Source organism: Emys orbicularis, chromosome 3, assembly GCF_028017835.1.
Source record: "Emys orbicularis isolate rEmyOrb1 chromosome 3, rEmyOrb1.hap1, whole genome shotgun sequence".
NCBI classification, from domain to species: Eukaryota; Metazoa; Chordata; order Testudines; family Emydidae; genus Emys; species Emys orbicularis.
This window is the reverse complement of record NC_088685.1, coordinates 142,883,587-142,896,517: the sequence shown is the minus strand read 5'-3', so window position 1 is coordinate 142,896,517 and position 12,931 is coordinate 142,883,587. Positions and strand designations below refer to the sequence as shown.

General features: G+C 36.1%; 1 protein-coding gene across 1 annotated transcript in view; it reads right to left on the bottom strand.

Annotated features, from left to right (window-relative positions):
* SDCCAG8 (SHH signaling and ciliogenesis regulator SDCCAG8) overlaps window positions 1-12,931 on the bottom strand; it is a 158,029-nt gene that overhangs the window by 80,704 nt on the left and 64,394 nt on the right. The window contains exon 13 of the mRNA XM_065401267.1: window positions 8,835-8,977. Within this exon, the coding sequence (XP_065257339.1) occupies window positions 8,835-8,977 (143 nt within the window). The remainder of the gene's footprint in view (window positions 1-8,834; window positions 8,978-12,931) is intronic.

Genomic DNA, 12,931 nt, shown 5'->3' with positions numbered 1-12,931 from the left:
CCCCTACTTTGTGATTCAAGCTCTGCAGAACAATTGTCAAGGCCAGCCAGGGGAAGAAGTCAGAACTCCTCCTCCTAATTTCTGCAAAAATGCTCTTAGAATTTCAGAATGCCAGAAGCAAAGTGACAACCAATAGCAGCATGTTGGTTTAGTTCAGCAAGTTCACTCTTGCTCCTAGCCCACTCAGTCACACTGGCTTTAACTGACTGAGGTGAGGATGTGGTAAGACCAATGAGATAGCCAAAGCTATAGACATTTCCAGCTAATTTTTCCCCACTGCGGAAGCGTCTTACATAAGAGACAACATGTAGGATGATGTTCCTAAATGTCAAATTTTACAAAACTATGTGCCCAATCCTGCACCCATTCAAGTGAATGAGAATTTTATCACAGACTTCAGTGAGTGGCAAACCCTTTGGGTCCATGATGAAGCCCTTATTACATAATGACTTCAGGACTGGATCCTTACACAGGAGAGAAAAAGAAATATTGCTACTGACCAGAAAGAAAATAACTGGTTGTATTTTAAAAAGCAGGGTGCAGCTTTCAAAATGGTTAAAATTAGCATTATAAAAATCAAACCTTTGTAGAGAAAACACATTTGCAACTTCCTTAATTTCCTTTCAGATGTACGAGAGAAAACAAGTGCTGAGTCTCTAACATAAATCAGAATCAGTTAATTTCAAAATTAGTATAAAATTTAGCAGGCTTGGATACATTCTTCTGAAAGATTGTTTTTTAAATTAAAAAAATCATATTATTCCATTCCCAATAGTTATACAAAAAAATGATTGAATTAGTTCAAAGTAAATATATATTGATATTAATCCATAAACTTCCTTAACGGATTAGTTCTCAATGATAAATATTTCTTTTTTAAAAGACATTTGAAAAAATACTTTTTTGAATTTTCTTGTAATCATTGGATAATCTCATCTGTATTATTTCTGAATTACATTGCTTGCTCAGAAGTGCTGCAAGTATTGTTACTTGCTACCACTGTAAATACATTCTATTTGCAGAAACAATTTGGTTACTTTAACAGCCTGATTCGTTGTATAAAAGATGAAATCATTACTAAAATTTTCTTTTGACCAGTGATAGTTTAAACACTACAAAGTAAATGTTCAAAGTAATTAAAATGGGAATCCGAAAACATATCACTGCCTTTCTTTTAAGAAACGTGTATGGTAGAGCAACAAATCAGATTAAATAACAATCAGCAAGGTTTTTAAAAAAACATTTTTTTAAATGAAGAGAAAAGGAAAATAGGTGATACTATAAAGCTTTTCTTTTCCCTAATTAACTGACATGATGGTGGATTCCTTGCTCACCCCATGTTTATATTGACTTTATTTTTGTTTTCTCTTACAACTTTATTAATAACACTTGAATACTAACAACATAGACCTTAAACAGTATTTGTACATGATTAAATGTAAAGGTATTTAAACAATCATGTATTATCTTGACTGCTTATTATTAAATAAACTGGTAATGCAATTTCTAAAAGGCACTGCCAGAAGAAGACACAGCCGATTTATTTCAAATCATTCAATATCAGTCTTTATAAAGCAGCATATGGTCTTATGATGGCAGGTAAAATATTTTACCTTCTATAATAACTCAGAGCAGCTAATTTATCTACATACTGTATAATGAGATAAACAATTTCAGCTGCACTAGAAAAATCTGTAGGCAAGGGAGAGATCTAGCTTTTCCCCCCTCTGTTTTATTGATTTTTCTGCCTATACATTCATATAATTGCTAACAGAGGTTATTCATTCTTCCACCCCCTTCCACAATTACCTTAAAGCAAGACCTTCTTTTCAGTTGTAGAAATATTTCAGTTTCTACAGCTGCAGGACAAAGAACTGAGAAATTTTCATAGAGTTGCTCGGGGAAAGAAAAAAAAAAGGCTTTGCAAGATTCTGTTACAAGTAAGCAGAGTGAATGACAACTTTCAAATCTACCACAATCATTTACTAATGTGCTGCTATATCAAATAAGTCTAATTTTTTTTGACAGCACCAAATTAGATTTATTGCAGAAACTGCTGCATAAATAGCATATGGCTATGTTATACCACCTATTTCAAATCCCTGTAATGTTTCCTCCCCTCCCCACTCAAAATGAATAATTGAGCCAAGCTATAAACCTACTGTAAAAGAGAGATATACAAGTTCAAAAACAGATGTAGATTTCTTTGTTAAAAGATGAGCTCAGCATCCACAACCCAACTGTATATCTGAATTTTTTTTTATTTTAGATCATGATCAACTAAACTAGTTAACACTACTATATAATAAGTCAGTCAGTTGTTTTTCATTATACTTGGGTTATTTTGTCTTCTGTGTTACATTTCTGTTTCCATTTCTCTTTCAAGCTGACAGTTACTATCTCAGGGCCTGATCTCGCAATGCTTATGCATAGGGATAACTCTTACTCCTGTGAGTAGTTCTACTGGTGCTAGTGATACTACTTACTTGAGTAAAATTTACTCATGTGACCGAAGGTTACAGGACTGGGACCTCAATTCAGTTCCCATAGGGTATCACTTATGAGGAAGGAAATTGCTCCTCCTGAACAAAATCAAACACATGGTAAAATATCATAAAATATTTAATTCAGCTGAAGAACCCAATACTGCAAGGTGTTGAATGCCAACAACTCATTAACATCAATGGAAGTAGGGGTCTGCCAGGAGAATCACTTTCTAGATTAATGTTTGGATATCTGTATATTTATCTCCAATTCTTTCATTGTGTATGTTAATAAAATATGGAACACAAACTTAGGATTGTGTGTGACATACCTGATAGTATATATTTATTTTTGCAAGGGTTATGCCACACAAAATTTCTTGGAAGCAAAGGTTCAAAATGCAATGTTGTCACAAAATTAGCTCAGCAATGAGTTGATACATTCCTTTTATTGTAGACTGATCAGATAAGCTCTTTATTTAACAAAAGTTTGTGTACTTTCTGCAGTAAAAAGACATTGCAAGGTCTTATCTCAGACCAATGGGCACACCACTGTAAACATCATGGAGCTCTGTAGCTACCCTGCAGCTTCCCTCTCTGTGGTCAGTCTTCCCAGCTGCCCTATCTGTTACTGTCTGATTAGTTCTGCTAAGGAGCCCCTCCCCTGCCAGCTTTCAGTGCCATCTGTTCTACACAAGATGGCTGCTGCCCAGCAACCTAACACTGCCCTCCTACCTGGCACCCAGCTACCATCCTTACCCCAAAGTGCTAACACAGGTTCTCACTGCTGGCAGAGTCAGGATTTCATTACTACTACTTTGACAAGTGCAGGGTTGTTTGTAATTTCTCTTTTATCCTGATTTTGATTGTACAACCACCTCCCACTGATTCAGTTTGCTTCAGTTTTGTTGCTCACAGATTTTACTCTCCACATTAATCTCCCTCTGGCATGTTACTGCATCTGTTCCCTTTTTTATTATTAATTTTCAAATTCCCACCATTTTTGACAAAAAGGAGGTAATCTACACTCTGCTTCTGCCCATTTCATTTTCTTTAATTTGGAAGATAAGTATGAAAGCATGCCAAAGAAGTTAATTCTCCGTTAACAGTTTATTTTCTGGCATCCCAATGCCTTTGTATATGAAAAACAGATAGAAATAAATGTTGACTGAATCACAACACCACAGTCACAACTATCCCTAAATTTAATGAAAATTAAACGTATAAAACAGAATTTTAAAAGTTTATTAGTTATATGAGTTGTTTCATGTTATTACTCCTTCCTACACGATTTTTAATAGATAAAGATGTTCATACAAAACAAACAGCATATAACATGTTTAAAATTAAGCTTTTTTTTTTGGCTATTTTTTCCATTTATTGGTGTTTTTGCTATATTCATTAGTCTAGAAAATAAGTATTTAGAAAAATGAGACACTGTCCACTGCTACTAATTAACAGTGTCCATTAATACTAAAAATGAAATCTCATTAGAATTCCTCATCTATCATCAATAGGAGACTGCTTCTGATGTGCTAAAAAATTGCTGAATAAAAGGCAACACACTAAATAATTCTGCTGATAACTAACAGATATTACTTTGAAAACAACACAGTTAATACTAGGTTTTGTATAGCTTTAATAAAGGATAGTGAGTAGCAGCATGAGACTTCTGCTGTAAATAAAGAAGTCAGATTATATTTTATAATATAAAGAATAATATAGCCTCAAATATAGATTAGAAACAGGCTGTAATTCTAGCAAGGAATTCTGGTGACATCATAAGCCATGACAGCAAAGCTCTAGCAATTTAATAATGTCACAAGAACCCGGAGGTAGAATGGTAGGTTTAATTTATGTACCTTATTTATTATACATGGATTGCAGTTAATGCCAATGGAGCTGTTGAAAACTCGCTAGAGGCTACTAGAAGCATTGATGTACTGTAGCTATTTGAAGCCACAAAGGCCATAGCACTGCTGAAAACAACTGTATGCCCTAAAAGACATTTTCTTCAAATGTGTTACTTTCTGAAGATATTTTGTCATCAAATATTTTGGTGATATTTCAATCATATTATGTACATTTTTCCTCAGAAAAGTACAGAGAGACTGCAAACACCCATCATCACTGTGGTATAAACGTCTACAAATATGTGATCTTTAAAGAGCAACCCAGACATTCAAATTAGCCTGGGCGGTCACACATTATTGGACTTAAAAGCATGGGTGACACTTGTATTATTCAAGTAATGTTTTCCTCATTTACAAAGTTGACATCCAACACTACCAGCAATGACTGCAAAAAAGTAGTAAATATGAGTCTCTGCTTTAATTCTCTCTCCCACCAAATTTGAGATGACAGGAGTCTGTTCTGATACTATCATAAGCATTTCTGATTGCCATGATTTGAGAGGAGGAACAATGAACCAACAAAGTGAATGAAATATCAGACTTAAAAACAAAAGAGAATTAAGCCCAATATTTTCTTCACTTCACTTCCTTGAATTTATGTAGCTTCTCTTGGATAGGAATATAGGAACCACTTCTTAAGAGACAGAACTGCAACTGAAGCACAAATATTAACTTTTAGTTGTTTTGTGTAATGATAGAGAGATTTCATACTCATCTTTCAGTTGCTTAAGAAGAGTGAAAGAATTATTTCAATAAATTAAATGACATTTTAAAATCAGATCATTCTGATTATCATACTGCGTCTCCTGTTTGATCCCCACCACTATAGTACCAATATGATTTTGGCAATAATTCTCCCACAGACTAACAGGCCTGAATGCTTCATGCCTCTTGAAAGCTGCAAATCAAGCATTCAGATGGCATGGTGCATGTAGCAGGGTCCAATCCTGGCTTAATAATAGATAATTAGTTAATTAGAGTTTTGCCACTGATTTCAGTGAGGCAACATTAGGCCCATGTTTTCTTCCTATAGCAGTTCTTACATGAAAACTCAGATTGTAATTCAACAGGTGAGATATTGGACCTTAATTACTATTTCATAACCACATAGGGCTTGAAACAAATTTGTTAAAGTCACATTATGGTGAAGCTGTAAATGCAGGGAGAAGGGGGCCAATGTTGTATGCAAGATTACGATGGTTATTGTTCAAGGTCAGCAATAATGCCATATTTTTTCTGTCATTTCCAAATACAGAAGTTGGAATTATGAACTGGATTCAAGGAACAAAAATATGTGCATTAACTAAACATCAAGGATTTCTAAGAAAGTTGTACTTCCAATGTAAGTAAACACACATTCCAGTGATCCAGAGGCAAAGGGAATATGCAAGAGACAAATAAATAGTCTAAGAATTACTATTTTAACAGGTATATTTCTTTAACTGATGGGCAGTTTAATTGGTCTGTATCAAACCAGTGTTTAGAAAGTGGATTTTGGGAGGCAGGAGGTGGTGGGTGAAGTTTCCCCCGCAAAAAATAGAAACATAGCTTGGTGGATAATTCCCTTTTCCCCCCCTTCAGGCCTGGATTGCATATTCTCATTTAATCCAATTGATCTATAATATTTACTTTCTAAATTTCTAATATTTAAATTAGACATTTTATATTGATTTTACTCTTCTTTACATTCAAAATACCTAGACTGATGTTCTTTAGTACACTTCACTAATCTTCTGTTTAGTAATGTGATATTTTAGCAACAAAGTAGAAGATAGCAGAAGACTACTAGGCCTATTTAACTCTTTGGATTCCTCTAGCTTCTGCCAGAAGAAACTGGGCTATGGATTCATGGTAGCAGAAAGACTAGCCACAGTGGGAACAAGCCAGCCACACCTCCAGTTCTACTAGGAGGCATAGAGCTGGCTAGCTAGTTTAGTCCAGAAAGTAGGTGGAGACAGCTAGAAAAGGGCAAGGCCAGGACACCTAGGAGATGCACTAAATCCGTGCATCTTCTCAACATCCTTCCAAAGACAGGGCTCTAGAACTTAAAAGCTGTTCTCCTTGGCAGAACCCCCAGGGAAGGATAGCAACAATACTGCCAACTCCCCCTGGGATGAATGCCTCTGTTGGCACAGCTGCTCCTGCATATGAAGGGGAATGCAATTTACCCTTCCCCATGGCCTGAGATGAGCAAGAATCAAAAGTATTTAACTACAATATTGTGTGTACCACATTACTAAACAATTACTGGACTCAAAATGGGAACACCATAAGAGATTTAGTGCCTTCAATGAAAGATCTGAAAGCGGGACCTTCACAGCCATATCTGCTCCTTCACTTATTAAGAGACCTGTTCTGGCAGGATGCGATGCTACAGTGAGAGGGACAGGAGTGGCATGAAGAGCGGGTACAACTCAGAGGAAGAAAGAGTGGCTGCTTTTTCCTGCCCATACCTGACCAACATTAGTAACATCACTTAATACACTACTGGACGGCTGTCAGATGCTACTGTGTCAACTTTGTATATTTAAAACCGGAATTCCTGCAGGAGTGCTGGAACTTTCCCTGCCCCACCTCTGCCCGCCGAGGCCCCGCCCCTGCCATGCCTCTTCCCCCAAGACCCCACCCCACCCCACCCCTTCCCTGAAGGCCCCACCCCCTGTTCGCTCCTCTTCCTCCATCCTCTCATCATTCACTGGTTTTCCACTTCCTCCCTCTGCCCGCCCAGGTCGGGAGGGACTCGTCTGCAGAGTCGGGGCTGGGAGCTGCAGCTGCCAGACGCAGATAGAAGGCGGCCCCATCTGAGTAGGGGCTGGCACGGGTGATGACCTGGCACCTCCCTGCCTGCAGAAACTGGACTTTGGGTGTCTGGTTAGTAGATGTGACTGGACACTGTCAGGTCCCCTTTTCGACCAGACTTTCCGTTTGAAAACCAGACACCTGGCCACCCTATGAGGGTGGTAACAGAACAGATAATTATAGAATTTTGTGACTTTTAAGGGGAAGATTTGGCCCCTGTATCTCCCTTTTTATAATGAAGTTAGAACTATATACTAAATCAGCATGAGCATACTTTTTATTTTATAAACAAAAGGCCATATTGTATACACTAAGTCAGATAGTGAAATGTCTGTAATTAAACAGCTACCTGAATCGTTTTGCACCCATTATGCACCCAGATTTAAGTGTTGAACCATGTTAAATTTAATAGTTATTAATCTGTATTATTAAGAGAGTTAAAGATTTTCACAGAAAACGTGTGTTATTAGGATTTTCTCAACGATATCACACAGCTTTATCTTGCCTGATCAGTCTTTTGCTAAAACGTAGCTTGGTAAACCATTTGGTTAACTATCACAACAAATCATTATTAAGGAAGTTCTGCTAAATCCAAACTTTAGATATCTTAACAACTCACCCAAAACTTTTTTCAAGTTCATCAACCTCTAGCATATTTTTTTCTCTGAATACAGGCTGTTACTGTGGTGCTTTCTTCCATCTGTTAAACTACCGTGCTCTGAATAACACTGAAATTTAGCTGAGTAAAAGATTGATTACATGAATTTAGAAAGTTTACATTGGATCCAATTCTTCTGTCATTGAAATCAATGATAAAATTCTCACTAAATTCAGTGGGTGCAGGATTAGACTAGGAGTGTGACTACTCCCCTGTCAATTAGGCTGTTATTCAGGTAAGTTTATATTGACTCCAGTGAGAGTTTTTGTCTAATTTAGGACTGAGTAAGGGCCTCAAATCTGACCCTGGATGTTTACCAACAGATAAAAGTGATACAAAAGATTGAAAGAAGCAGCCGTGTATTTAGCAAAAAGAGAAATTTTAACAGTTATTGAAACTCAAGGTGGAATTAATGATCAGCAAGTTGCCACTCTGGAATTTTCTCTACAGGTCTAATAGTAAGAATTAAGTATAGGTTGGTAGTTTATGTTCAATGATGCAATAAGCCTTTAAAGAGCCCAGATTGTGCGACACAAACATGTTTCTGTCAATCTTATTATTTGCATTGAGGCAAATGACAGAAATGCTATTCTCATGGATCTGTCCTGAATCTCTCCCTATATTCCTAGAGTGTTAAATTATGTACACTGTTTAATCTCAGATGAAGTATAGCTTCATAATTGACATCAGTAAGAATTTACATTGTTATGTCACAATACCCTAAATTCACAAATTTGAAGCAGTAGAGTTTCTAAACCAATAGATGCTGTACAGATTGGTGCTTACAGACTTTTTACTTTTGAAAGATCATCATTTAGGTAAATGGATGCTTTATTTACCACATCTTCACTTCTCCTAAAACGCCCGAAAGCAATGCATGCAGTGAATGATTATGAGTATCTGCAACAACTGTGGGGAAGCCTGTGGCAAAAATTAGCAGAATGAAATTGGTGCTGTGGCATGTAATAAGATAAGGAGTACCTGGTGAGGTGCAGTTGGTGCTCAGATTTACCCAGCAGTTCTGTCAGTTTTAGGCACTCGTCTTTGGCTCTTGCTGCATCCTGCTGTGCTTGTTCCAAACGCAGTTTGTTTTCATTCAGCTCTAATCCCAATTTCTCTATTTCCTTTAAATATATATAAGAAAATACATTTTAAAAATATATGTAGGTAAATTTTAAGACAATCTACCTTATGTGATCAAAAGTTATTAGAAAAATAAAGCATGATTTCATTTAATGAAAAAAGGAACGGAGTTCTTTGATGTGTAAAAATAAAGTTTAATAAAGAAACAAGGAAATGAAAGGAAGTAATTTGAAGTATCAAAGCTCATTTCTTTTATTAATATCTTATTTCACCATGTTTTTCTTATTAAAAATATTAAGCCTATGAAAACAGATACGTCAACATGAACATTGATAATATTCTTGTACAAAAATGTTCCCCATGAATATTCTTGTACAAGAATGCCCCCCATAAAATTTTAGTTCCAATGTGTTCTCTGTTCAATCAGCTCATTAAAAAAAACTACATTTGATTTGTATTCACTTCATATTGCACTTTAAAAGGCATTAAGGTGTTTCTTACCATTTGTATTCATTTAAAAGAGCTCTTATTTGTGGGGCCTGATCATGTAAGATGCTGACCACTATCAAATCTTGTTGCCTTCTTCACATAACTAGGCCATACACACCTACTTAATGTTAAGTACTTGAACAGTCCAGTTAAAGTTAGCTAGACTACTGATGTGCTAAATTTAAGCATGTGCATGTTTTGCAGGATTGGGGTCTTTGTTTCTAGCGTATATATTGTAAGCCTCTCTCATGTCTCTAGGCACATAAAATTTTCAAAGAGAAATAAAAGTCCTACATTAACTATCTCAAAAATACTAAAAGAACTATCCCATCTTCCAAAACAGAAAATACTTTTCGTAGCAAAACTTTGTTCAGTATTTAAACACTTATACAGGTACCTTTATGCCACACTATCGCACTTTCCACTAACATTCTTCTCCAGTTTACTTAAATATTCATTCAAATACTTTAAATAAAAAGGAACGTATTCCAGTGTCAATATGAATTCCTGAAACACCTTCATAGTTATGTTGTCTCTGTTTCTTCATGAAAATATTAGCCCAAAGCATTTATAGTAAGTCATGATGCCTCAAACAATTCATTATCCATAGCCAACAAAAGGTATCAGTGTGTAAAGCATTTTTTTCCTAATACAGTCCTTTTGCATTTCTAATAAAACATTACTTTCTTGTTAGGAGTTATATTCTAGTTTGTTGAAATTACATTTTTTAAGTGTTCCAATGATGTTTCATGAATGAAAATCAGATTAAAATCTGTCTAAATGTTTCCATGCAATATTTTTCATTTTCTGAAAGTATACAAAATAAACAAACTAGAGGCAAGTTTTACTGTTTAACACAAAGATGTAGAAACTGGGAAATCATAATAAATTAATTCAGTGTATTGTATGTATTCAATATAAGTAATGTATTGGACCAGTAACATTTTTTAGATGGCAAGTATGCGTTTTAAAAAAAATCTTAATTTTTCTCATTTCCAAAGGGTATCACATTTAAGTTTGATAGAATGAAAGTCTGAACAGATTCACTATGTTCTAGTCTAGTTAGCAGCAGCAGTTCATTAATGTTTGTTTTCCCTAATCCTATTTATTTTTTTGCCTGAGTTCTTTCCCATCTTCAGAGGTAAGCAACACTCCTGCAACATACCTTTTATTTAAAAAAAAAAATGTATTCATGAACGGCCACATTTACAAAAAAAACCCAACAATAACAAAAAGTAGTTGACAAATGTCAACTAAATATTTTAAAACCTCTATTTTGCAACTATAAACATAAACACACCCTATCATCACCCTCTCAGGGAAAAGCCTAAGTGAACAGATGGGCTTTAAACTGTCTCCTGAAGGTAAATAGGCTCAGGTTCTGTCGGACCAAAGTGGGAAACAAATTCCAAAGTAAAGAGACCTCTGTTGAAAATGCCCTGCCTCCATCTGCCAGATGTTCAAATCAAAGAATTGAAGGTAAGAACGCATCAGCTGATCTCAACTGTCATGAGGATGCAGAAAGAGAAAAGCAGGTTGTCAAAGTAGCTGGGACCCAAACAATGTACCTCTGGTGGGGCTTTAAAGATCAATATATGCCCATGACTTCCAACCAGAATCAGTCAGGGAGCCATTATAGTCTGAAGTACTGGCATAACATTCTCCCCAAAATATTCAGCATTAAGCAGGCATACTACAGCATTCTGTGCCACCTGTAGTTTCCAAGTGGGTTTCCAAGAGCCCACGTAGATAGCATTGTAGTAACCCACAAAGGAGTGGATAAGGCTGGAAAAGTTCATGTCAGAAACAGTTACAATCAATCATCACAGCAAAAAGAAATAATAAAAAGGCACCCCGAACACCAAAAGCACCCGTGCAATTAGAGATCCTAAAGTATCCCCAAATTTATTTGGATTAAGTCTCAATGAGCTTGTTCTCATCTAAGCACAATGAAGGCTTGATTAACAAAAAATAAACCCTCATTTATTGCTGTGTATCAACAACACCTTAAAAGGAGTACCATCCAAACCACAAATACCATTAAGTAGTTTGGTCTGATAATTCAGCCAGTAGTTTCTGGTACTATTCCTGAAACATAGCATATTACATATCTTGAGGCCACTTTACACAATAGTGAAAGATATGACTGTTTCAGACAGCCTTATAAACTGGCTGTGCATCAGTCCAATCAATCCTGAGGACACTTGGTCCAATGTATAAGGGTGATCTGAAGGGTACCTTTATCTGTGGTTGTGATGTGTTTGCATCCTGGGAAACTCCTGTAAATGGTCTCCCCTCCTCCCTCCAAGTTACAAACGCAGTCTACATGTTGTGTTTGTGTACACAAGCTGGGGCGTAAATTCTAGTGCATGCCAGTGTGTCATGCACAAAGTGTCCATACAGACCCTGCTGATGCACATTCCTAGCGCAATGTTGTAGTCTGGTTTCAAACAGCAGTATGTCAAAGCACATTATGGAACTTTCAGTGCACAGTAGTAGGGTCTATATGGTGAGTTAATGTGTGGCAAACTACTGCATTGTTGAGTCAGACCCTGGCTTGTCATATAGTCAAGCTCTGGGATAAGGAAAACATGAGGAGAAAGGTATGGGAAGAGAGTAAGGGAGAACTGAAAGCAGATGTAGGTGGTGACAACATTTTGTAAAAAACTTTGAAGGTCAAGGAACTTAAATCTGATGTGCTTAAAAGGGACATTAAACTAAAGAAAGAGGCAAGGTGTGAAGTAATGCGGTCAGAGCATGGGGAAGTGATGATGATAGCATTTTAGTAGACATCAAAGTGTATTAGTGTAGTACAAAAAAATAATACATCCCTTTACAAAATTAAAACTTACATTTGATCATCAGGAAGTGCAGTTATAAATCATAAATGTGGCTGTAAAGAGAGACATTATGAGACAGTGTGTTTATTCTTTTAGTGTTAAATCCTGGTTCCCAAGCGTTTTATGAGTAACTTAAGCACAAGAGAATTCTATGGAAGCGGGGGAGGAAGTTTTGCCCCCTCCAATCCATGGAACTGCAAGCAGTGGTTGCTATTTGAGCTCACTCACATAGTAGTGCAGAATCAAAAGCAGGCCATTAATCTTTCACATCTGGAATTTTTTGATGATAATCATGTCTATGAAACCTTAAATTTGACCTGATTGTATATTTATATCATGGTACCATTTTTAATTACATGATCATGTATTATTTCTTCAGGATATTTGCTTCTTTCAGTCCACAGGATAGACAGAAAAAAAGGCAGTGAGTTGCAAGAACACAAAAGGACATTCTCATGTATTGTGGCTCTATCATAGACTTCCTATGCATATTCACCTTATTAACATTGCACAGGCAACTTCTGAGTGTTTGACTTTGTAACTTTAGCATTCTTTAAATATTTTTGTTTGTAACTTAAAAATATATATATTATGTAATCTTGTCTTCCATCTCAATTGTTAAAACTCCCTTTGACATAAACAGAAACTTTGTCTGTAAAAAGACTA